Below are 27,565 nucleotides of genomic sequence, written 5' to 3'. Positions count from 1 at the left end.
AATAAAGAAGTATTAATGTTTAACAGTTCATGCAGATCTAATTCTAAGTGCCTAGAGTTGAATACCTGTCCCAGAAATTTCATGACTATCTCATCAATTTCTGTCTGCATTTAGCAGCTGCCAGCTCATTAGGAACAACCATTGTTTACTTCATCCTTTTTTGCTAAATTAGGTTTAGATTTGTGATGTTTGGAATTTCATTATGTGCCAGTACTAATTGCATTGTCCTGTTCCAGATAGAAGAATTGCAGAAAATAAAGATTCAAGATCTTTATATCTTGAAATGTGAATATCTCTCCCATGTTAAGATGGTAACTGAAGCTTTGCCTGCATTTTTCTACTCCTAACAAGAATCAATGGTCGTGCTAAGTGGATGCCTCACGAATTAGATACCTGTGTAAGTGATAAACCTAATATGCTTCAGAAAGGTGCCATCATACACTACAGGACGTTAACTGGGAAGAAACCATACATTTGCCATTTTGGTAATAGTAAAATTCTTGAAATGCCAATTGGTATAAGATTAACAGGCCAAAAATTGATTTAAGCTGATTTCAATGAATTAAGTAGCATTCTAACAAAACGTGAGCTGTGCCAACACTAATATCACTGCTTCAAAAATGTACTTTTGTCCTTACCACAAGCACATAGCACAAAATCACCAATCTTCTCAGATCTTCTGAGCTTCTCTCAAGCCCACTTCGCTTCATGTCTGTTTCTCACAGCTCTTTCTTTAACTCAAAGCCCTTTTCCCTGCTCCTGTCATTTGCCTTGACTCAGTGGGATCTATTTCTGATTGCTGTCTAGGAATTTCTTCCAGGACCTCTTTCTGTTCTGCTCCCTTGTTTGGAGCCGCCTTACTGTCCCCCGCCATCTGTCTTGCTTCCTGGCTCACATTCTCTAAGAGTGACGCTTTGGTTCAGGTCATTTAACCTTCAGTTTCGCGGCCGGCAGGAAACTTTGAGGCCACAATCTGATCAGCCACCACCTTATTGAATGGTGGACAGACTCAAAAGGCCAAATGGCCCAACTCCTGCTCCTAATTCATACGTTCATACCCACATGTTTGTGAAAACTGCGAACAGAAAAGCAAATAGGCTCGAGCAGTTTACCTAAAGAACAGAGTGAATGAGGTTCAGCGCAAATATTGGTTTGACTTATTGCTTAAAAACCCCAGTATCTTCAACTCAAGGCATTACTGTAATGGGGGTATTATTTTATTTTAAAATGGGTTGATGTCCCCATTAAAATACATGGGGAAAAAATTGCAAAAATCTGTTAAATCCTCAAAGGTCCGTATAACAAAGCTAGAAATTGCGCTGTGCAGATAAAACAAGACATTCTCCTGAAATAAACCCAGAAAATAATGACTCAGCAGGGATATTATCACAATAAACATTCCTTAGTGTGAAACCTACAATTATTTTTAACAGGAAGCAAAGTTGAAATTGATTTGCGTTTATTTGGATCTCAGGATGTCCCAATTCACATGTCCCATAGCCGTTGAAATGTTTAAGAGGTACTGTCAAAACGTAGGGAAAGACTGCAGCCAATTTTCGCACCAGTAACAGATAATCAGATTTTCGTGTGGGTTGAGAGATAAGTATAGGTCAGAATACTATGCCAAGAAAAAATCGTCAGTTCTCTGAATAATGCCTTGGCACTATCTTGTAAACACCCAAAAGGAAAAACGGTACCGGAGTTTGATGTCTCGGGTGAAGGATGGCAGGTGTGCCAGTGTTGCACTCCCATGGCACTGAATGGCGCAAACCTTTGCAGTGAGACTTAAACCCATGGCCTTCTAACTAGTACTGAGAGTCCTGCCACAGTGCTAAATCTGTTACTTGTTCATCCAACATCCCAGAAGCCTATCCAGGGATACAATGAAGGGAGAGATTTTAATAGAAATTTAGTAAAACTTTCAAGTAAAAATACAATCATTAAAAACACTACACTGTCAACCTATTGAATTTAAGGATGCACAAACCATTATTACCGGTTCAAGAAACCAAATATACCTCTAATTCAGATTAGCAACAATTAAATTAATCCTTCTAAAAATAGGACATAGATACTGTAAATAACAGGTTTCTCTGACACGAATAACACCATGTTTGTTCCATAATATTCCAACGTCAGTGCTTCAATTTTGGAAGCTGTTTCAACGCTGCAGTCTTTTTAATTGGTCCTTTCTTGAGATCTAAAATCCGTTGAGCAGTTGGCACATTGTGCTTTTCTCTGAAAGAAACATAATTGTCTGTTAGTTATTTGTCTGGAAAAATCTCACTGCGTTCAACAGCTGTAACAATTTAAGACCATTAGATTATGCAAAGCTCACTTCAATAAATCATCCTTTACATTTCAAACAAAAGAACCACGTAAAACTTAGAAAATTGTGATATCCATCTGGGGTGCTATTTTATATTTGGTTTCAGCTCTATACTCATGCTATACTTTTAGAGGGGAAATTTTCTTTTTTGTTGCTCCTTGGACTGTTATGAACCCCAGACTTATCTCATCGGAAAGCCAGAGGTCCGGAGCTCCAAATCTGGACAGACCTTGGAATTTTTCCACATGCATAAACCGGGAGCAGGCTGCACATGCGGAATTCGGCAGCATAAATTCCAAGGACCAAGAAATGAATCTCAAACATTGGCTACTTTATTAATAATAATAATCGCTTATTGTCACAAGTAGGCTTCAATTAAGTTACTGGGAAAAGCCCCTAGTCGCCATAAACAAAATGTTATTGATCCCTTACCAATAAACCTGGGGTTATCAAGAGTCATAATTTAAATTGGAGGCTCCTGCAGGATTTAGAATCCACAGACAAAAACAAATCCTGATTTATTTAATTTTTGCTTAGATGAAGGGTGATGAGATTTCTATGGTGAACTTCTCCATTCTTGTTGAAAGCAGAATGGCTTTGAGTTTGCAACAATTGACCAAGGTTAATCATGCTAGTCTTATTAGTAGAAGAGATGAAGGTGAAAGCAGACATTATTGTGGGACTGGAAGATAAAAGTGATAACCCAGATAGCAATTTATTTGAATTAGCTGGAATGTATTTGTATGAAGCAGCTTAAGATAGAGAACAGCAGAATTTTGAACTTGAAAAAGAAATGAAAAAGCTTGAATTGGATGAAAAATAAAGAGCAGAAGAAACGGAAATGTGAAAGCTTGAAGTTGAACTCCAGGGGAGAAAGAAATCGGACAGCATGAACTGGCGAAAGAAAAGCTTAGATTATTGGGTGAAAGGGAGACTAGTAGTTTGAGTGAGGAATCCAGTCCCACTTTGTGTTTTGATAGAACAAATAAATCTTTCCCAATTAAAGAGATATTTTATTTTGTTTGTAAGATGGCTCAGGGTGGACTCTCATTTTGCAAAGTGTTTTGGTTGGGAAGGCTATGGATGTTATTCTAGCCTTTCAGAAAATAAATCCTCCATGAAGTAGTTAAAACTGTGGTACTTGATTCTTACAAGCTCGTCCCTGAGGCATAGTGGTTCAAATTTTAAATCTTAAGAAACCATTTGCTAGGGAGAAATAAATATTGTGAGACTGGTAATTTTGATCACTGAATTTTAAAAAAAAATAGTACCCAATTCATTTTTTCCAATTAAAGGGGCAATTTAGTATGGCCAATCCACCTAGCCTGCAGACCTTTGGGTTGTGGGGGCGAAACTCACGCAAACACGTGGAGAATGTGCAAACTCCACACGGACAGTGACCCAGAGCCGGGATCGAACCTGGGGCCTCGGCGCCGTGAGGCAGAAGGGCTAACCCACTGCGCCACCGTGCTGGCCTTTGATAACTGAAGTTAGAACCAAATAATGAGAATGTGATTGAATGAACAGAACTGGAGGAATTTTGAAATAGCATCCAATCAGCTATTGGGTCACACCTGGAAGACAGCAGGGTTTCTCTGGCAGATGGGAAGATCACAGAGGCATCTAGGGGGCAGTAATCTGTATACCCACAGGAAAACTGGAGGATTAGAAAAGATTCTAGGGGAGGGATTCACCGTTGCCCGATGCCAAAAACGTATTCGACGATCGGGCAGAGAATCCCCGTTTGCGACCAAATCGGGGCCGGCACCATTTTCGGATGCTCCACCCCTCCAAATTGGCATCATCGAGGCCCACGCCGCACACTGTTGCGACGGCGTCAGCGTGTCGCTTTGAGGCACTTGCCCGATGGGCCAAGTTCCCGATTGTGCAGGTCACGTGTGATCAGAGTTTTCGTAAACCCAGCGTGGCGGCCGCAGACTGTGTCCAGCGCCGCCACAGTTAGACGGGAGCTGTGCTACTGGCAGGGGGGCTTCGGTGAGGGTTGGGGTGACTGGTGAGGGGTGTCCAGGGGGACACTATCTGGAAGGTCGGGTCTGCATGCGGCCGGCGCCATGTTGTACAGCAATTCTACGGTCGTTTATGTCGGGAACGCTGGTGGTTTTCCATGGCGCGGCTGCTAGCCCCTCACCGGGTGGAGCATCATTGTAAAACTAAACATTTCCTCCGGACATAGCCTCAGAATTGGAGAATCGAGCCCCAGGTTTAGGGAGAAGACAGCAGCAGTTCCAGTCTATAAATATAATGTTAAGAAACCAGTACGCCATATGACAGGGCATAATAAAGCTCATTGTTGGAAGCTGAACAGTAAACAAATGACAGTAGTAGTTATGCTTAGGGAATCTTTAAAAAAGGCTGTGCCAGAAAAGGAAATTGGTGTTAAAACCATAATGATGGTGCAAGTGAAAGATGTTCTCTCAGAACCTACTAAAAAGAGGGATATGGTTCAGAATAGTCCTTGACTACTGCTAAAGTGAGTCAAGTTGTTGGAGGTTTTGACTCGAAGGAGTGTTCATAGAATTTACAGTGCAGAAGGAGGCCATTCGGCCCATCGAGTCTGCACCGGCTCCTGGAAAGAGCACCCTACCCAAGGTTAACACCTCCACCCTATCCCCATAACCCAGTAACCCCAGCCATCACTAAGGGCAATTTTGGACACTAAGGGCAATTTATCATGGCCAATCCACCTAACCTGCACATCTTTGGACTGTGGGAGGAAACCAGAGCACCCGGAGGAAACCCACGCACACACGGGGAGGATGTGCAGACTCCGCACAGACAGTGACCCGAGCCGGAATCGAACCTGGGACCCTGGAGCTGTTAAGCGATTGTGCTATCCACAATGCTACCATGTTGCCTTGCTACTTCAACAAAACAAGTAAATAAACTAATATTTTGAGAGATACCAGTTATTGGTGGTGACTGATGATGCAATGTGTGTCCCAGATAGTTTGAAGAAGGAAAAGATATTGGTATTCATGGCAGTTGAGTTTATTCCATTGCGTAAGGTCAATTTACAAGTGACTTCGTAACTGGAAATGTTACAGTGGGAATTGTTCATAGGTTATCTATGGAAGGGGTAGATTCTTTATTGGGTAATTATTTAGCCAACGCAGACAGTAACATGGAGGTGACTGTGCTGCAGCAACCACTTGATCATGCTGATCTTGTCAAACTCCGAAAAAATACTGTGGCCAAACATGAGAAGCTTGTTGCCAAAAATGAGCAATTAAAGGAAAATCATCTGATCAGTGTCGAGAACCAATTTTCACGCATGGAAGATAAGTTTGCTAATGAAAAATTAGAACATTGAGTGTCAGTAACCAGAAGTAGAACATTTGAATGAGGACTGAAATATCAATATGATAAACTGGTAGAAGAAAATTCAACAAAAGTAGATCCTCCAGTAAAGTTGATGAACTTCAGTCACCATTACATATTGTGAAAAATGCTTTGAATGTGATGAGGAATGCTGCGAATCACAACAGTTGGTTGAATTTAGAACTTGAAAACCAAAACTGATGAACTGTTGGAACTTTATTGTGAAAAGAGTAATGCGATTCTTGAACTCTGATGCAATCGGGAGAACAAAAAGGATGTGATGGGCAGTAGAGAAGAGCATATCCAGGCTTTGAAAGCAGGCAAAGAAATGTTTTAAGAAGCAGATTGAGTAGTTGCTGAGCAGAATGAAATGATAGCAAACTTGGAAAAGGATTGGAAAATAAGAGAGTAAACAAATACTTGGGACTAAGAAATATGGGTCCCTGTTGGGGAGGGTCATGGGGTGGGGGGGGGGGGGGTGTGGGGGGGGAATCTACTAAAGGAGGCGTGGGTAGGCAGTGCATTGTGGGGGGGGGGGGGGGGTGCCCCTCTCGGATGGTTTCTACCAGCATGGCCCTGGCGCGTCGGACCTCTGGGTGGGCCAACGATTGCTGAGACCATAAGTGATCCATGCCCACATGATTCCCAGCCGTGGGGAGTGGAGAGTCCCAGAAGGCAAGAGGCACCTGCGCCAATCCAGATTTTCCTCTCGTGCCCGATTCTCCGTCCCATCGGCGAATGCATTCCACGTATCCCAGGATGGAGAATCCTGTCCATTGAAACAACAAAATAGTTCTGGACAAAGTGAGTGAAGATAATTTTGAAGTTGGTTGTCATTTAGATATCTGCGGTTTCAAAGGTCCTATTGAAGATATGCTTCCATTTAACAGAAGAGTAAGAAAAACCCCATCTGCGGGATTCTCTGTTGGTGTGATCCTGCGCCCCACCGGCAGCGCACCCATGCCAGTGTGTTTCCCGACAGCATGGGGTGGCCCACAATAGGAAACCCCATTGGTCTGCTGCGGAAATGGAGAATCCCGCTGCCGGCGGAGGTGCGCCGGAAAACTGGGGTGGCGGGATGGGGAATCACACCCCATATTCTTTTGCACTAACGTTAGAGAGCTGTGCAAAAATCATTTGTATCATATAACTTTACTAATATGCATTTTTTACGTGCGCAGGGAAAACCACCAGGATATTGGTTTGCAGTCATATATCACCAAGGGTGAAAACCCTGGTATAAAATAAAGATGCAAGCTGGTCAAGATGTTTCTTCAAAGGTGGCGCAGTGTTTAGCACTGCTGCCTCACAGCGCTGAGGACCCAGGTTCGATCCTGGCCCCAGGTCACTGTCCGTGTGGAGTTTGCACATCCTTGTGTGCGTAGGTCTCACCCCCACAATCCAAAAAAGATGTGCAGGGTAGGTGGATTGGCCATGTTAAATTGCCCCTTAATTGGAATAAAAAAGAATTGGGTACTCTAAATTTAAAAAAGATGTTTCTAAAGAAATCTTTATGTATGTTCACTATCATTGGCTGATCATGAAAAGGTTATGACCAAACACTATGCAATTGTTGGTGTTCTATTCAGAGTTCAAAAAAAGGCAGTCGGTGAAAAGACCAGTTTTGAGCTAATGAGGTTTGAATCCTGCTAATCCTACTTGTTAGATGTATTGGCTTTTGTTTTGATTGAGCCTCGGTATCTTCATAATGTGATATGTGTAATAATGTAACAAAATGAAAAGGTTATGAAAAGGTTATGTGTAGAGTATCTAATGAGCTAACTGTTAGAAGTTTATGGTAAGTACTTTCTAGTGACAAAATGACAATGCCATTGTAAATAAATCTTGAAGTTTGCTTTCTACTAAAGGGAGGGGAAAGGTGTTACAAACACCAAACGTACCTAGTCAGTGAGTGGGAAATTGGGAACTCTAAATCCAGACAGATCTCAAGAGATTTCACACATGAGCAGACCAGGGGCAGGTTGCACCTGCAGAATTCAGCAGTGTAAGTTCTTTCGGCCAAGGATGGGCCCAGCACACCTGAGAAACAAGGAAAAACGGTGCAAAGCCTGTGTCACGTGACCGGGAGCAGAGCACCATAAAAGACAAGTGTCCAAAATAGGGGACAGAGACAGATCCCAGTAAAATAAGGAAAAATAGAGTAGAGAAAAGGGCACCTTAACAGGATAAGGGCAGCGGTTAGCAGACTTGTGAAGAGGATCCAGAGGAGACCTGAAGACCCAAAAAATTAATCAGAGGTTTGATTTCTTTATCATACAGGCCGTTGCAGCAGAGGTATCCCTTTTTGGAGCAATAGCATTTTGCTTGACCTGGCCAAAGAGCTGAATTGGTGCTTGAGTGCAGATTTGGGAATCTAGGGGAAAGGGATCTTGGGATCATAACGGGACCCTGTTCAGAGGTACAGTGAAGAGGAAAAGAGTGGAAACATATTACATCTGGTTGTTGCCCATACCTTTCTTTGCTGCCTTATCTGCCCACAATGTAATTAGGTATAACGTCATACATCTGACAGCATCCTGCGTCATATAATGAGGGGTCTCACTTTCCTAATTCTTTGCTAGTTAGAGCATGGGTGGCTGAAAGAACCTTGTACTTTAATCCCCAATTGGAATGAGGTTCTGCTTATGTCCTGACAACACCACAAGGAATTATACAGGCCAATCTCTATATTTATTTCAAAGTTCCTTCTTCCAAGGGTAATCAGTGAGCTTTCCAGCTCAACCCTTAATTCTGCTTTGTTCTTTGGCTTTGTGCATCAAAGACGTGTTGGAGGAGAATTTTGTCATCTACCATATTGGAGGCTGCAAACAAGGAGGAATAATGCAAGTTGGCAAAATAACACAGGGTTTCTGTTTTGACTTTGGTCAGGGCTGTTTTAATATTGTGTGAAGGAAGAAGCTGCTTTAAAGGCAGTATTATTGGAATGGGCTGAGGGATCATGGGTCTCGTGGAGAAGATAATCTTGGAAAAGGTAGGGAGGGAGATGTGAGAGAAACTAGAACAAGGAATTGGGGGATTGCATGAAGTGGTGAAAGGATGGTCAAGAAACACAGGGGTCAACAAAACTGATAGTTTTGGCCCTGGTGATGAGTAAATCCATAAGCACCTCCTATTTTGTTAGAGATTGGAGGGTACAGCTGGAGCAGTTTAAGAAGGCAGGTTCTAGTGAAGAAAAGGGTGCTGGTGTTATTTTTACTATCCCGGATGGGTCATTTGGGCAAAAGAAAAACTTCTTAGAGCTTGATGTAGTCATCTAGTGATAGGCGGCAAAGCCAAGTCTGGGCCGGATACATTCAAGCTCCAGTCCCTTGGTCTTGGGGTTGTGAAGATGGGAGTCATACTACAGAGGATGGAAATGGAAAACAGTGACAAATTTGCTTGGGACTAACGTATTGTGGTCATTTTATGATCATACTGCAGTCAAACCTCAGGAAGTCTGCTGTTCGTAACATAGACCAAACCAAGACTTTCCAACACCAAGAGTATCTGCTGTTGCCTTGTATAGGATCAGGTCATGTGCAGCCCACACCACGACACCTGGGGCAGGCTCAAGTGGCCTGTCAAAACAGTCATCAACCAGACCATTGGCTGCTGGGACCCCCTCCCGAGATCTCATTGGCCAGATGTTTCTGAAAAAGCGAGTGGAGGGGGATAAAAGTAGGCATTCCAGAGGCAGAAGAAGCAAAGCAAGCAAAAAAAGAAGAGTAAGCAGAAGATGAGCGAAGACCAGAAGGAAGCAAGCAAGCAAGAAACAGCCAGCGAGAATCACCTTTGCAAAGAGGAACCAGAGGGACTCGGGGATTGGATCTACAACTTACCAAACCACCTTTTGCGGGTAGTATAGTCAAATCCTGGGTGTTTATTGTATGTATAGTGGGTAGTATACGGGTTAACATAATAAACTAATAAACTATTATTTCCATATCCGTACTTTGTTCTACTCATAAAGACATCTGGGTAAACTTTAATTAAGGAGCTGGTTGAAGTATCTGAATTGGACAGATACAGTATCATAAGTAGAGATGAGGGAACGATTTGAGCAAACAACTGCTGCAGAGATACTGTAATAAGTGAATAGCTAAAGATGAAGCATTCGAAAATTTGAAACTGGTTGTCAACAATTTGAGGGAGAGCTTTTCCCACTGGCAGAAGTTGAGGCAACGCGATGAGGTTGTGGGTGACGAGTGAAATAGGAAGGTGATTGGAAATTGCTCATCTGCTGCTGAAACTCTCATTCATGTTTTTTGTTACCTCTGGACTCAACTATTCCTTTTCTTAAAATTTTGAGTAGCCAATTATTTTTTTTCCAATTGAGGGGCAATTGAGGGGCAATTTAGGGTGGCCAATCCACCTAGCCTTCACATCTTTTAGGTTGTGGGGGCGTAACCCATGCAAACACGGGAAGAATGTGTAAACTCCATGAACAGTGACCAGAGCCGGGATCGAACCTGGGACCTCGGTGCCGTGAAGCAGCATTGCTAACCACTGCGCCACTGTGCTGCCCTCGTCTCAACTATTCCAACACCATCCTGACTAGTCACCCATAATCTATCGAGGTCATCCAAAATTTTGCTGCCCATGTCATAACACTCACCTAACAACTTGTGCTCGATGAAGTACTTTAGCTCCCAGTCAAGTAACATTTTCATCTTGGAATTCTCATTCTTTTTCAAATTCGTGCATGGCCTTGCCCCTCCCTATCTATGTAATCTTTCCAATCCCACCGCCCTCCGAGATAGCCATATTTCTTCTTTGTGCGCATTCCCCATTATAATTTCTTCAACATCGGTACTCATGCCTTCATCTGGAATCCCCTCCCGATACCTCTTCACCTCCCCAACTCATTTTCCTCTTTATGCCATGTCTTAAAACATGCTTCTTTGACCAAACCTTTAGTCAATTAACCTTGTCTCCTTAAGTGTCTCAATATCATATTTTGTTTTATAATGATCCTGAGAAGAGCCTTGGAACATTTGATTACATTAAAGGCACTACAGAAATATAATTTTTGTTGTGGTTATTGATGATGGATAACACTGGAGCAAAGGCTATAGGATCTGATGTGACCTCTTCATTGACTGTCTCCAGTTTTAAAAAAGGCCAACCAGGATCCCACTGCTCGGCCACTAAGGACTGGGCCCCACTTTTGGTCCTGACATCGGGACATCCTACCTTTGATAAAATTCAAGCTGTGCTACCCTTATCATCAGCACGTCCAAGCTGCTATGGCATTCAGTAAGCAGCAAGCGGCACTAATTGTTGCAATTGACTTGACCTGCACCTTATCCTTTCACTATTTTCAATGTAAACCTAGAGATAATATTCCCAACATTCTAATTGCTCTCCTACCTCAGGTCAACTATTTATTACCCAGAACCCTCGAGTACTGCATCTTTCCTTGTTGATCATTACTTTTAACTCTTCCACTACTGTTTGGCATTCAGAATATCTTGAGAAGCACTGTGTGTGCACCTTCTTGCGCCCAAAATAGTATATTTACTGTTATCTAGGAATAAAAGGCAAGACAAATAAATAAAATACTTACTTCAAAACATTATTTTCTCTTGACCACATTGCCTTCTGCTTCTTCATTGTTTCAATCAATAAGGTTGCCTAAGGGTCATTAATTAGAAACAAAATCCAAGGTTTTGATCCAAAAATCCCAAGAAAGTATTTGAAAACTCAAGGTAACGATTGGATGACAATATGTATCCTCTTGAGTCCTCTACTTAATCCTATAACAAAAGTTTTACCTTTTTAAACTTCTGTTTATGGCCCAGAGTCAGGATCAACAATAAAAACATCGACATTCATTGAGCTGGTAGCCTGGATTTTCAGAGTCTGGAACTAAAAAAATGGAGGAAAAACCTGGATTCGATTCGAAAGTACCGCCGCCATTTCCAACAGATCCCATTTTCACCAGTAGGGGAAAGGGATGTGATTCCCACATGAGGGAAATCCAAACTCAGTAAGTTCATTTGAACTCATTGCTGAGTTCAAACAGACCCCATTTCGAGAAAGTGCCTTAACCCAGTGTGCAACTCATGAATTTTAAAGCAGACATAAATTCTCTTGATGGACGGATAAGGTCTCCGAACAGACATAATATGGAAGTTATTTAAATCCCAGCTCCTTAAAAATTAAAATCAGGTTGTCCATGTCAGCACTAGCCCTATTCTAGCAATTACAATAAAGATAAATGCCTTCATTCAGAGGGTTGTGGATGTTTGGAATTCTGTGTCCCAGAGAGCAGGAATGCTAATTTTTGACTGTATTTAAGACTAAGATAGACATGGTGTGGTGAATGTGATTCACACTATATATAGTTGCCAATATCACTCCATGTATATATGTTCGTTATCTACCCGTTGTAAGATCAATGCTGTATATAGTTGCCAATATAACTCTGTGCATATATGTTCACTATCCACCATTGTAAGTGCAGTGCACTATCCGACCACCAAGGGGAGTCGCTCTGGGAGTACGCAAGAGTTTGTACTGGGTTCCTCCCTTGGCTCCGCCCAGGACTCCTCCCCCTGGGACTGATGTATAAAGATCAGTGCCTTGGAGCCAGCCTGCCAGTTCATGGAGTTCAACGACGAATAGGCTGGCTCTGTTGTAAGTGTATTAAAGCCTCTGTTCAGATCCAACTACACGTGTTCACTGAATTGATGGTTCCATCACGTGGGGCTTTGGTCTCTCGGGAATTAGGGAACATGGGAGCAGACAGGAATGTGGAGTTAAGGCAAAAGATTAGCCATGGTTGTACTGAGTGGCAAAACAGGCTCAAGGTAGTATGAACTCCTCCTGCTCCTATTTTCTGTGTTCTGTCCACAGGACCTCACGTAGTATTTTCATATTGAAATATTGCAGGATAATGGGGACTGCTTGTAATTTTCAATAGTCAGAAAATCCAGGCAGCTATTGCACAGCCACAGTAATCTCGTATGCGTTGCATGGATGCGCGTCTGTCCTAATTGGTATCAAATGAATCACTAACTGAACAATCACTCAATTTAAATCCAATTTACTTCTTGAAATATCAAACGCAGAATCTCAACTGCCAAATGTCGGGTTTGGGTGTGGCCACCTTGCAGGGATTTAATTCTCTGACATCAGGCCTGGAGCCCCACATGACCTTTTCCACTCTAGACTTAACCCGTTGTTTTCAGACGAGCAGGCAACCCCACGAAGCTGTTTGGTATGTAACTAAAATATGAAGCTAGGCAATTAACTGAGGATTTAACAGCCAGAGCGTGGGTTTCCTGGGCTGTGCAGAACACACCAGGATTAACATGGCAAGAACACAGCAAGCACTTATTGTTCAATGAAACTAATAAATGCTGGGGGGTGCATTTAAAGTGTGAAATTGCAAAGCTTGTGGCCAGCCTCCGTGAAAGGCTAGCGCTCACAGGTCTTGTTCTGAGAACTGCATTTCACTGCTTTGAAGGTGATTTTGCCTCCCTTAATGTACACTTATTCTGCTCTCCCTGCTGCCAGCCTTCACTGCAGAATGGGAGCATCTTGAGCAAGTCGCATGGACATCTGATGAGGAGTAACAGGAGCCAAGGGCGATAACACGAACATCGGCAGGAGCCATCCCAACATCAGCACTGCCACCAGCCCACCCAGCTACAGCAGGAGCAGTGACAAGTCAACATCAGCTGCTTTCTCCTCGACCGTCTGTTGCACCACAGGATAGAGGAGATGGACACAGAGCACTAGCTTGCAGGAGGTGCTATTCCCAGCACGGTATACAGAGGATGAGTTTCTCTGACATGATAGAGTAACAGTGCCTCAGGAGGTTCAGGCTTTCAAAGCAGATCATTGCTGATATCTGCAGCTTCCTGGAAGGCCTCCGTCTCATAGGCCCTGGTGGGTGTGCATTGCCAGTGATCATTAGAGTCTCCACAGCTCTGAATACCTTTATCTCCTGGCTCTTTCCAGGAATCTGCTGGTGGCATCTCCAGGCCCTCAATCTTTTGCCCAGAAGTGCATCTCCAAGGACACTTATGTCTTTGTTCTCCAGACTGCCACTTGTGTCCATTTTGTCACAGATGAGACCAGTCAAACACAAGAGGATTCACTCAGTAGCACGGCCAGGCTGTCATTGATTACACACATGCTGCAATCAAGGCACCCTCCCCTCACAGCAGCCTAGAGTCTCCCATCAATCACAAGGGATTCCACTCCCTCAATATTCAGATCATTTGTGACCACCACAAAAGTCATGATGAATATCTGCACAAGATAGCTTGGAAGCTGCCATGATTCAGTCATTTTACAGCAGTTACATCTCCCACGGGCTTTTGTTCTTCCACAAAGCATCAGCGGCTGGCTCCTTGGGGACAAGGGCTCTCCTATGAGGACATGGATGGACCATGCCAGTAAACCAGAGGAGAGATACAACAGGGGCCACGTGAACACAATGCTAATAATACAGCAAGCCACTGTTACTGAAGGTGCACTTTGGCAGATCTGGAGGCATTCTTCTTAATGCCCTATTAAGGAGCTCCAGAATTATTGTCTGCTGTGCCCCACACAACATTGCACTGTCGAGAGGAGTGGATCTGCAGGAAGAAAAGTGCAGGCCGAATGTCGGAAGAGGGGAAGGGGTGGGGTGGGTGGGGGAGGAGGACAAACCAATTGTTCCATGTGCCTGCAGCTGCTCATTTAGCTACCAGAGAAACCCATGATAACCTCATTCAGGCACATTGAGTGTGTGTGGACAGCTGACAGCCATCAGGAACCATCTGCCCTTGTACCACCACCAATCTCCCACCTCCACACCCTCTACTAAACACAATCCCACTGTCATCTCCTACCAAATCATATAACCTGATCATACCATTCCCCTGAAAGCTACTGTCCAGGGTGAATAGGGGAAAAGTAGCAAATATGGAAGGGGAAAATGGGAAATTCAAATAGAGTATTCAGTTCAATGAAAAAAATTAATACAATACCATAAATATTGCAAAGCACACCCAAGTGAATCCCCTTTGGGCAACCAGTAAGTCGTTCTCATCTGCTTCCTATTACTCCTGCATGGTGCAATCCCTGTGGTGTCAGCAAAGCCAGAGGTAGTCTGCTGTTTCCCCCTCCCTGACAGATGAAATGTCCGTGGCAAACGTCCTCTGGGTTTTGGAGCCCTTGAGGCCCCTGCCAAAGACTGCCCCACCTCCACCTTTGCAGAGGCAGATTTGGCCATTGGGGCAGGAGGCAGCCTCTGGGGCTCTTATCTGGGTGGGAAAGTGGATGCAAAGGATGAGAAGCCTTGAGAAGAGATCCCACTGTCATGTGCCCTTTCTCCACCTTCCCTCTCATGGCCGATCTGCACTTCTCTGCTAATCAAGAGCTGGAAAGCACTTGGTTGAAATCTCAGCAACCTCCATCCTTTGTAAAGTAGCAGTCAGAGTGTGCAGGCTATAGGTCTGGGCCAGCATTCACTCAGTTGCCTGTTCAATTAAATTCTCCATCGAGGTGGCCACTCTTTCCATGGTGGTACAAATGCCTGAGTCATCATGGTCTTCATGCTGAAGATGGACTCCCCCAGGATGTACCTCTGCCTCTGGAAATGCTGACAATAGCACTAATATTTCTCACTGATGCTCCACATGTTCTCTTTACATGGGTAACCTCTGAGGTTAAACATCTATGTCCTGCTGAGCAGGAGATTCAACACCTGCTCATACTTACATGTGATCTACGCCTCACTATGTGACATAATTAGCTATCTACAATGTTGGATGCAGTGTGGTGTCTCTGTACTGTTGAAGGTTATACTTGGGTTATGGCACCAAGTGGTTTCTGAGTGGGCAGTTGCAACTGTTCCTGTGCGGTGGTAGGTTTTACAGGCTGGTGTTGGCTGCATTTGCAGATGCCGCACTGAGTCCAGTGTCAGTGCCTGTGACGTTCAGGTAGGTGCCGGCATCAAAGATGATGCAGATCAAAGACAGACAGAAAAGAACACAACACTGTTTTGGCTCCCACCTACTCCCGTTGCTCTCTTAGCCACTCCCTCGCTCTCCCTATACCACTTTCCCCCAGCTCCTTCCCACGCTCTTCACCGCTTCCTGATGACTTTCTACTCTTTTTGCCGCTTCCTTCCCCCCACCTCATCTTTGTCACCTCCCCTTTACTGCCCCCTCCACACTGCCTATTTCCCTTCACCGCTCCCTCCTGCTCAAGCACAATGGATGGTGGGGATCAGGGGGTAAGTGGTAGGAGGGATTGGGGAGCAGTGGAAAGGGCAGCAGGGAGTGGGCAGCAGACAATGAGAGAGAATGACATCCAGCCAAGAATGGGAAGGTTTCGGGCAATGGTGCAATGTAATGACACAAGTGGCTGGAGAAGCCATGTCTGTGCCAGCATACAGTAGCTGGTTTTGCGATTTCCTTTCCCTGTTCAGCAGTAACTAGTGTCACAGTGCTTATTATAAACTGGTTGACACCTCTGCAGTTTTTGAAAGGATAGGGTGGAATTTTATCAACATGACAACGGCTTTGACGGTTGGCCTGAAAACCACTGAGCTCAGGCAACCAATTGGAGTGTGAGACGCTCAGCAGTGCCATCAAGAGTGTTGGCTGCTGCTAGGACTGCAGCTGGAAGAAGAGGATGCCAGGGAAGGAAGGATGGCTCCAGCAAAGTGAGGGGAGGGCGATGGTTGGTGAGTGCAGATGGTGACATTGTTGCGATCATGGCCAAAAGTGTGCCCAAATAGGTGGGTCCACCAAGCCCAACTGAGAGGCAGCAATTGGCTGTCTTCCCATATGACAGAGGGCACATATGCTTCTAGGTCCTTAATTGTCAATTGGCCTGTGGACAGTATGGCTGTCCTCCACCTTCCCCATTCCTGGAAAAACGATTCTGGCTTTAAAAGCCAGTGGACCTGTTTCCTGAGCGGTTGGCAACTCTCCAAGGTCAGTGAGGCAAGTACAGTCGGGAATGGTTTTTCAGTGAAACTTACAGGGGAAGTCTTTGATTAGTGAACCTCAAGACCATAAGATGATAAGACATAGGAGCAGAATTAGGCCACTCGGCCCATCAGGTTTGCTCCGCCATTCAATCATGGCTGATATTTTCTCATCCCCATTCTCCTGCCTTCTCCCCATGACCCCCTCATCCACTTATTAATCAAGAACCTATCTATCTCTGCCTTAAAGACACTCTGTGAATTGGCCTCCACAGCCTTCTGTGGAAAAGAGTTCCACAGATGCACCACCCTCTGGCTGACAAAATTCCTCCTCATCAAGAGCTACAGCCAAGGCCAGGTGGGAGTCTGTTGCTCATTGTGCACCTTCTTTCAGAGTGCTCCAACTCTCAACAGATGATTGCCAATTTCTTAAAAGTCATTTCCTCTGTCTCGCATTCCCCTGCTGCCAGCAGTCACTGTGGCATTGGAGCAGGTTATGCAGCTCCACCTTTCACACCTGATGAAGTACAAGGAAAGCGGTAACTCCAGCGGGAGAAACACCAGAATCAAGGTTCCTCCGACACATGCTTCTCCTCGGGGCAGGGGGACAGACACCAATCTGGGTTGAAAGTTAAAATCATGCATGACCATAGCTGGATGACTTGCGACTATAGCTGTGCTTGCTGCATCCCAGTAGGTCAGTGATGGTTTGATTGAGGAGGCATTGATGGCCTTTAGGCCTATTGGCAGAATGCTAACTCCAGTTACCTGGGGGGCTGCAGCCTCAGCGGGTGTATATCCCTGACGGCACCATCAACTTTACCACATTTGGCCCATTAATGGGTAGCATCTGCCACATTGACCACCACCTCCAAGATTACAGGAACGTGTTGAGAAACCTGGTACGGGAACTCCTTCCCAGTGTTCCTTCCCAGGTGGACACGCATTTCAAAGAATTGACAGTGCAGAAGGAGGCCATTCGGCCCATTGAGTCTGCACCGGCTCTTGGAAAGAGGACCCACTTAAGCCCACACCACCACCCATCCCTGTAATCCAGTAACCCCACCTAATCTAAGGGCAATTTAGCATAGCCAATCCACCTAACCTGCACATCTTTGGACTGTGGGAAGAAATTGGAGCACCCGGAGGAAACCCACACAGTCATGGGGAGAACGTGTGGACTGTGCACAGGCAGTGACCCAAGCCATGAATCGAACCTGGGGCCCTAGAGCTGTGAAGCAACTATGCTAACCACTGTGCTCCCATGCCGTCCGCATTGCCAGTGGCCATAGGTTGCCCATCACTGGAGGAATCTCCACCAACCAGGACTCTGCCTCACCCCAAGATTGTCTGCTGTCTTCTGCTGTCGGCAGAGAAAGCAGAGTTATAGTGTTATGAGGGCAATGAGATATGGGGGAGTTGAATGTTCAGATGGGAATGTGAGGTGTTGGAGAGGGAGTGAAGCTGGAAGTAAGATTCATGAGAATGATCCCAGGGATGAAGAACTTCAGTTACATAGACCGATTGGAGAAGTTGGGACTGTTTCTTGGTGAAGAGAATATTGAGAAGGGGATTGAGATGTATGTAAAATCATGAGGGGTCAGGACAGAGTAGATGGGGAACAAAAATCTTCCCATTCGTGAGAACGAAGGATACAGATTTAAGGTAATTGGCCAAAGAAGCAAAGGTGAAGAACTTCTTCAGCAGCAAGTGATTAGGGTTTGAATGTACTGCTGGAGAGTGTGATGGGAGCAGGTTTAATTGAGACATTGAACAGGGAATCGGATTGTTATCTGAAAAGGAAGAATGTTCAAGGCTACAGGGAGAAGGAGGGAAAGTGGCACTAAGTAAATTGCTGCTATGGGGAGCTGGTACAGATGCCATGGGCTGAATGGCCTGCTTCTGTGCTGTAATCATTCTGTAATTTGTGATGTTGCTGATGCAAGATTTGATCAAAACAAACCTAATTGAAAAATTATTGCATGCATGACTATCTTTATTTTTTTTTTTCATTATTGGGAAGAGGGGGAGGGGGGGGTATATCTGAAAATGAAAATCGCTTATTGTCACGAGTAGGCTTCAATGAAGTTACTGTGAAAAGCCCCTAGTCGCCACATTCCGGCGCCTGTCCGGGGAGGCTGGTACGGGAATCGAACCGTGCTGCTGGCCTGCTTGGTCTGCTTTAAAAGCCAGCGATTTAGTCTTGTGAGCTAAACCAGCCCCAAATATCTTACCAAATAGGTTGTTCCACCAATTGGACTATTCTTCCTATTTATGTGTGACCTGGTTGATCCATTTTACTCGTGCACCATATTTTAAAACTTGAGTGAGTCTGATCAGTAAGAAATAGAAGTTTGATCTGTTGAATGATCAATCTATAAACTGGTTCACAAAGAGCAAAGAAAAGTACAGCACAGGAACAGGCCCTTCGATCCTCCAAGCCTATGCCGTCATGACGCCCTAACTAAAAACAAAACTTTCTGTCCTTACTCGGTCCATATCCCTCTATTTCCTCCCTATTCACGTACCCATTCAGATGCCTCTTAAATGTTGCTAATGTGCCTGCTTCCACCACATCTTCTGGCAGCATGTTCCAGGCATCTACCACTCTGTGAAAAATGTACCCTGCACATCTCCCTTAAACTTTCCTCCTCTCACCGTGAACCTGTGCCCCCTTGTAATTGACACTTCCATCCTTGGAAAAAGCCTCTGACTATCCACCCTGTCTATTTTGTAGACCTCTATCAGGTCTCCTCTCAGCCTTGGTCTTTCCAGTGGAAACAATCCTAGTTTATTCAACCTCTCCTCATAGCCAACACCCTCAAGACCAGGCAACATCCTGGTGAACCTTCTTTGCACTCTCTCTCCAAAACTTCCACGTCCTGATAATGTGGTGACCAGAACTGCATGCAATACTCCAAATGCAGCCTAACCAAGGTTTTATATAGCTGCAACATGATTTCTCAACTCCTGTACTCAATGCCCCGGCTGATGAATGCAAGCATGCCATATGCCTTCTTAATCATCTTGGCTACCTATGTTGCCACTTTTAGGGAACTGTGGACCTGCACACCCAGATCCCTCAGTATGCTAATGTTCCGAAGGGTTCTGCCATTTACAGTATAATTCATACCTAGATTTGATCCTCCAAAATGCATCACCTCGCATTTGTCCGGATTAAACTCCATCTGCCATTTCTGTGCCCAAGTCTCCAACCTATCTATATCCTGTTGTATCCTCTGACAATCCTTGGCATTATCAGCAACTCCGCCAATCTTCATGTCATCTGCAAACTTACTAATTATACCACCCACATTTTCCTCCAGATCATTTGTAAATACTACAAACAAGAGGTCCCAGTGTTGATCCCTACTGAACACCACTAGCTACATATCTCCATCATGAAAAACACCCTTCCACCATACTGTGTCTTCTATAACCAAGCCAGTTCTGGATCCATCTAGCCAGCCCACTCCAAATCCCATGTGATTTTAGTTTTTGTACTAGTCTGCCATGTGGGACCTTGTCAAATGCCTTACTCAAGTCCATATAAACTACATACTCGGCCCTTCCCTCATCAGTTTTCTTTGTCACATCAAGTTGGTGAGACATGCCCATCCCCTTACAAAACCATGCTGCCTGTCATTAACTAGTCCATTTCCCTCCACATTTGCATATATCCTGTCTCTCAGTATCTTTTACAAAAGCCTCCCCACCACTGATGTCAGGCTCACTGGCCTATAATTTGCTGGATTATCCCTGCTTCCTTTCTTAAACAAGGCTATTCTCCAGTCCACTGGACCCTGGTCTATGGTCAAAGAGATTACGTTTCAGAGTGTTATAAATTATGGGTATAAGAGTCCAGAAGTAGGTTTGTGTTTTGTTTTTTGGTTAGCAAGATGTCTGACACTTATCACCATTCTTAGGGTTCCCAACCAGTTAATGAAATCTCCACATAGATCGAATATGTTACACGCATTTCCTCCGAATAAAGACACGCCCTACTTGCTTAATCCCAGAAAGCAAGACCACAAGTTGATAAAAGCCCAGGCTCGAAAACTTCAAAGTGTGTGCAGGAGTACTGCTGGGGTTTAACCAGCTAATAACCATGGGATATACCAGCATAGATCACAGGCAAGTTCCCTGCTGCTTGTCCACCCAATAGATTTATCTGAAGAGGAAATATAAAGATGTCACCTGCAGTGATCAGTGCCTTGCAGAGCCGGCTTACTCACGCCTGTCATGAAAAATTGGCTCAGCTCAAAATTTTCATTGTCTGTTATCTCGCACTGGAAACATCTCGGTCATTAAAATGTATTTTTAAAATTCATTCACGGATGTGGACATTACTGATGGGAAGAATTTATTGCCCCTAATTGCGCATGAGAAGGAGGAAAGAAGGCAAAGCTTATTTTCCACAGGTGAAATTGCAGAAGGTTGTCATTTCAATCTATTAAATCATTTGCATTCTTATATAAAGGCATACGATGCTTATTGAAATTTGGTTTTGGTGCATAAAAATTAATTATATTCTGCAGACAATAAAAATTATAAATAAGATGAGGAAAATTCTGTTGCAGATAAACATGGAACACGATTGTACTAAACCACCAAATTTCGACAAAGTTTTGATCAGTGCTCACGGTACAAATAGTTTTTTATGCAATTTTAAAAACTTAACTACAGTATTGATTGACACATACATTATTTTTAACAGACTGAGCTTATAAAGTCAAAGGGCTGTGGAGCACGTAGCTTTAATTATTAAGCTAGTACATGCGAAAGGTACTAATTAAGTTCTGTCCCGTTGCTACAGTATTTAATTGTAGAAATTACAAGGAGATTGGCTCGCTATTAACTCCTTCCTACCCAAAGGGGCACACAAAGCAGAAAGTTCTTTTTGAAATTAATGGGAACTCCTGTGATGTTCTCGGTGCAAAATGGTTAACGTAACACAGACTGGCAACTTTTTTGATTTGCTACAGCTAGGTACAGAGAGTGAAATGAGGCAATGGAACTGAATACAAATGAGTGTAGAGATTACCAATGGCAATTTCCACCCCGAAAATATATTCTCGCACAAGAGGATGGATTAAGTAATTGCTCACCTTAAAGTCATCAATTTTAGAAAATTGAATACAAGTATGAAATTCTGCCCTTCTATTTTGATCTTTTATGGAATTAATCAACTAATCACAAATAAGAATTACTGTGCAAGTTCAGTGCTAATTAACCTTTCCAGCCTTCATAAGGAAATTAATTTTACCAAAAGCAATAATTATTTTCGGGGGCAGGCAAACGGGGAGAGGAAGCATGCATTGGTACCAAAGTAAATGCTGAAGAGAAATCATTTAGTTCTGGAAAGGTTTCAGAACATTGTAATTCAAGAAGATACCTACTGTGGGAATTGTTTTTAATGGCCCGCATTTCGCACCCAAGGACAGCAGGGCTTCTGGATCTCTCTCCAGCTGCTCCTCTATCCCATAGAGGAGCACATGAGCGTCTGGCACCCAAAGAGAAGAGGATCGGCAGGAATGCAGCCCAGGGCCCTCCACCAAGGGGACCCAACATATCATCTGGCACCCCCACTTCCTGTGAGCAACACACCCCCGCAGCTCAGCGCACCATAGAGGATAGCACTGCAACACCCATGCTGCCTGAAAGTAGACCCAGACCCTCAAGATCTAGGCCTCCCAGGGGACACCAGGCAATTTCAACCCAGGCAACGGGATATGGAAGGCAGCAGGCAGCCTCAACCTCAGCTGTGGATCCTGAGGATACACCGAGATGTAACTGGAGGATGAGGGAGAGTAAGAAATAATAGGAACCTAGTGGCAAAGGTGAACACAGACACTAGTTAAGATAGCTCGCCACTGCAATATAGCTCTTCTATTAGACACCACTTTGTTCACCAACGGATCCTCCACCCTGTCATTTCATGGCACAATGCTCCACAAACCCCTGCGCACACTTGGCGCTTCATCCCTGTGCAGTGCACGAGTGGCAGTGCAATGTCTCTTCCACCTCCCACAGTAATGACCCAGTAAAGCTGCCCATCCCCACCCCCTCCCCCCACAGCATAAACTCCCAGGCCTCTCATTTCTGCCACTCTTCTCCAGTGATGAGGAGTCCATGGGCTGACAGAGTATAGGGAGGCTGACCCACCTCACAGGAACACATCAGGACCTCTGAGCTCTTAGGGGCTGCAGCAGGTGAGAGGTTATCCAGTGTCTCAAGACCCCATGAAAAGCCCATTCATTGGCAGGACGATTCAGCTCTGTCACGAAGGAGTCCAACACATCGCTAAAAATAAGAGGAGCATCACTCTGCCCTCGTTGCAAGTCATCATCATTCTCCCGCAGAGTCCAGCTAATGGCTTTAGCGCCCTGCCCATGAATCTGGGCACCATTACAAAAATCTACCACTGGCACCAGCAATGATGAGATGTCACACACTACGATGGGAGAACCTCTCACTCCCTAGTCCTGTTAGTCCCCAAGCTGAGAGGCTATGAGAGCATCCCTAGCTCTTTGGCCCATGTGGGCACTGGCTATAGTCCAACGTCCTTTCACCTCTTCTGTCGGTAGTGTGTCACGCTCTCCTCAATCTCCTTCTCATCTGGGGAGATGTGGTGCTCCTCCATCTCCTCCAGGTCCAACTGATCTCCCCTCTGCAGCGCCAGGTTGTGGAGAGCATAGCAGACCACAGTAACACGGGACACCCTCTGGGGGCAGTGTTGGAGGGAACTTCCCACCTGGTCTAGGCACCGGAACCGCATCTTGAGAAGTCTAATCTCATGCTCAATCAGCACGTGTATTGATGCATGAGACTCATTGTAGCGAGTGTCCGCAGGTGTTGTGATATTCGTACTGACATCATCAGCCACCTCCTGAGTGGGTGCCCCTTGTCCCTAAGGAGCCACCCCTCCAGCCACTGCTTTCCTGCAAAAATCTTTGGGATCTGAGAGTGTCCCAAGGTGTAATTGTCATGGATACTTCCCAGGAAACGGGCATATACCTGCATTATACGCATTGTGTGGTCACAAACGAGTTGGATATTGAGGGTGGAATTCCCTGCAGTCAATGAATGGTGCCGCATGATGCCATGGAGACCAAAGGGCCATGTGGGTTCAGTATATCACGCCCTGCACCTGGGACATGCCTGCTAGGCAGGTGAAGACAAACATCCTGGCTGTCCTGGTCCTGGTCTAACTCGGCGGATCCCATGATTCTCCAGAAACCATGCACTGATATGAAGAGAACTTCAAAGTGAATAGTGAGGATTCCTGACAAGAGGCCAGAGCCCTGTTCCTCAGGCCTACACTCCTCTGGGACCTTCACTGGTGCACTCCCTATAGTGAGTGCCACTGCAATATAATAATAATAATCTTTATTATTGTCACAAGTAGGCTTGCATTAACACTGCAATGAAGTTACCGTGAAAATCTCCTAATCGCCACACTCCGGCGCCTGTTCGGGTACACTGAGGGAGAATTCAGAATGTCAAATTCACCTAACAGCACATCCTCCGGGACTTGTGGGAGAAAACCGGAGCACCCACAGGAAACCCATGCAGCTAAGGGGAGAACGTGCAGACTCCGCACAGATTGTGACCCAAGCAGGAATCGAACCCGGGACCCTGGCATTGTGAAGCAACAGTGCTAACCACTGTGCTACCTCAGACCCTCCCCTTATCACACTGGCAAATCCCCACAGCTGTCCCCCTCAACTCCACCAGGATTAGGGGTCTGGACCTTGTAGAGTCTCATTGGCACCTTTCCCAAACTGTCCCCCCACCCCCCAACCTTCAGGGTAGTTGAGTGGGTGCCTGGGACCAGAGTCTGCATCTTCACGGGGCACCTCAAAGACCACCCCCGTCATGACCTAGAATGCGGTGAGTGATGTTAGACTTAACCATCAAGCCTTGCATTGGAATACGTATCAGTGTTACATGTGTGACGTTAACTCTTGTATGATCATTGGAGTTAAACTATTTTGTATAAAACAATTAAACTAAATTAAATAAACTGGGGGACAAATTAAAAAGGAAAACTCCTTAAGGGATTACTGCCTTAAACCAAAAGAAATCAGAAATAAAGCTTCAAACATCAAACTAAAATATGATTAAAGGCACCCCAGTTCCTGAGGTGCCCAGTGGGAATACAAGACCTCTATTGTGTCAGTGGACACCACGTTCTCCCTTTCTCCAATGACACCCGATCGTGAAGGTAGCTGTATTGGATGGGCAGACCCTTGGTCGCCCACTGCCTGGACCTGTTTATCATAGATCATAGAATTTACAGTGCAGAAGGAGGCCATTCGGCCCATCGAGTCTACACCAGCTCTTGGAAAGAGCACCCTACCCAAGGTCAAAACCTCCACCCTATCCCCATAACCCAGTAACCCCACCCAACACTAAGGGCAATTTTGGACACTAAAGGCAATTTAGCCTGGCCAATCCACCTAACATGCACATCTTTGGACTGTGGGAGGAAACCCATGCACACACGGGGAGGGTGTGCAGACTCCGCACAGACAGTGACCCAAGCTGAAATCGAACCTGGGACCCTGGAGCTGTGAAGCAGTTGTGCGATCCACAATGCTACCGTGCTGCCAGTTTTGCCAGGCCCAGGAGCAGGTTCACAAGGAAGTCCTCCTCCCTCCTCGCCCCTCTCTGCACTAGGTGCCTGCAGATCAGGAGTGTGGGGCTGAAGTGCAAACAAAACTGTAACAAAAGGTTTTTCAAATAACTAAAAAAGGATTGCAATTTAAAGCAATTTATATGCGCATGGTCCACAGACTCCACATGGCCGCAAAATAAACAGGCATCCTGGGAGTGCTTGGGAATCAAATCAGTGACAGCGAACTTTGGCTCGTCATATTTCATTGGCACAATTAACTTGTCAATGAAGCGTGAAATTGCATATCAAGCAAATGAATCTCTTGTGACAGACAAGGCACAACTGTTTGGAATAAAGCCTACAAGTAGCATGAAAAGCACACATCTAGAGGGCATCCTCATTCTCCCATTTCCCAACCCTACAAACTTATTTCCAGACAAGTGGAATTAATATTCAAAAGAGCCTGACATTTTGGTCCACAGTGTACTGCCTGTGTGTCGGGTTGTACTCATAGTTTAGGTATACTTCCCCAAGGGATGTAACCCATTCCTGAGAACTCTGCTATTGCAGTCTGGCCACTCGTGGGACCTCCACCCAGGAACCTCACAATTGCCCCCAGTGCTGACCCTCAGTACTCACCTCCTTCCACCCACTTTCCAGCTCTCACCAAGAATGGACACTCCCTCAGAGGTGATTTGACCAAAAGCCCAGCAAGGAAGACACAGGTGATGCAGGGTCCTCGATGTGAATGAATGGTAGGACCTGCTAGAGACCCCTCCCCCCGGCAATTAGTGACTGATCCCCAGCTCAGAGTTGAACTTATGTTCAACACCCCACGTCTTCTCCAGTGCACCCTGAACAGTGAAGAACCTGGGGAATCATGGCTGTCTGAGCGCTCACCTCTGATATCCCCCTCAGCGGTGAGGCTGCCAGGTTCACACTTTTGTAGACCTATTGTAACTGACACCAGCATGACATCATGCTGGCATCCGGTGAATATTCCATGAATGGGGGGGGGGGGGGGGGGGGGGGGGGAAGGTCTGAAGAGAGTGCTCGCAAATAACATGCTACTATATTCAAATGAGGGTCCCAGGCTCCCTCGGTGCATTTTGCGCTACTCCACGGGGGGGGGGGGGGGGGGGGGGGGGAATTGCAAAACCCAAACAGTCCAGAGAAAATTGCTTTTTTCAATTCTCTCTGGAATTTGACCCTGTGCCGGAGACTGTGGGCTCAAAATCGCCCTCCTAGAACTGTAGGACTCAGTTTAAGAATAAGAGCCTCTCATTTAAGACGGAGATGAGAAGAATTTTTTTCTCTCCGAGTCATGAGTCCGTGGAATTCTCTTCCCTCGAGAATGCTGGAGGCAGAATCATCGAATAGTTTCAGGGCAGAGGTAGACAGATTCTTGACTAAGAAGGAATAAGGGGAGGCGGGAAAATGGAGTTGAGGCCACTGTCAGATATCAGATCAGCCTTTACGAAATGGCGGAGCAGGCCTGAAGGGTATGTGGGATTGATGATGGATTTGGAATGTGCTGTTGAAAAAGGCTTGGTGAGTTACTGCAGTGTATCTTGTATGTGGTACACACTGCTGCACTGCGGATTAGTGGTAAAGGACGTGAATGTGATAGAGGGGTGCTGATTAAGCTGGCTGCTTTGTCCTGAATTGTGTCAAGCTTCTTGAGTGTTGTTGGAGCCACACTCATCTAGGCAATTGGAGAGTATTCCATCACTCACCTGAATTGTGCCTTGTATAGTGATGGTGTGCAGGCTTTGTGACTCAGGAAGTGAGCTACTTGCTGCAGAATTTCCAGTCTCTGACCTGCTCTTATACTTCTATGGCTAGTACAGTTTTTGGTCAGCGGTAATCATATGGTTGTTGATAGAACAATACAGCACAGAACAGGCCCTTCGACCCACGATGTTGTGCCGAACTTTTGTCCGAGATTAAAAACAAATTAATCTACACTCCATCATTCTACCATAATCCATGTACCTATCCAATAGCCGCTTGAAGGTCCCTAATAATTCCGACTCAACTACTTCCGCAGGCACTCCTCTCTGGGTAAAGAACCTACCTCTGACATCACCCCTATATCTTCCACCATTACCTTAAATTTATGTCCCCTTGTAATGGTTTGTTCCACCCGGGGAAAAGTCTCTGACTGCTACTCTATCTATTCCCCTGATCATCTTATAAACCTCTATCAAGTTCGCTCCTCATCCTTCTCCATTCTCATGAGAAAAGGCCAAGCATCCTCGACCTTTCCTTGTAAGACCTACTCTCCATTCCAGACAAAAATCCTGGTAAATCTCCTTTGCACCTTTTCCAAGCTTCCACATCC

The 27,565-nt window shown here is 45.1% G+C and overlaps 1 protein-coding gene across 2 annotated transcripts in view; it reads right to left on the bottom strand.

Moving 5' to 3' along the window:
* Positions 1–1,195: 1,195 nt before the first annotated feature.
* Positions 1,196–27,565, bottom strand: part of ccdc169 (coiled-coil domain containing 169) — a 127,119-nt gene continuing 100,749 nt past the window's right edge. For both annotated transcript variants that reach the window (XM_038818897.1, XM_038818898.1), the window contains exons 7-8: positions 11,235–11,302; positions 1,196–2,238 (exon numbers count right to left, since the gene is read on the bottom strand). In XM_038818897.1, coding sequence (XP_038674825.1) covers positions 2,136–2,238; positions 11,235–11,302 — 171 coding nt within the window. In that variant the 3' untranslated portion in view covers positions 1,196–2,135. The remainder of the gene's footprint in view (positions 2,239–11,234; positions 11,303–27,565) is intronic.

The sequence above is a fragment of the Scyliorhinus canicula genome, chromosome 14 (genome assembly GCF_902713615.1).
Source record: "Scyliorhinus canicula chromosome 14, sScyCan1.1, whole genome shotgun sequence".
NCBI classification, from domain to species: domain Eukaryota; kingdom Metazoa; phylum Chordata; class Chondrichthyes; order Carcharhiniformes; family Scyliorhinidae; genus Scyliorhinus; species Scyliorhinus canicula.
Note: the sequence above shows the minus strand (reverse complement) of the source record. Positions and strands in the feature narration are given on the sequence as shown.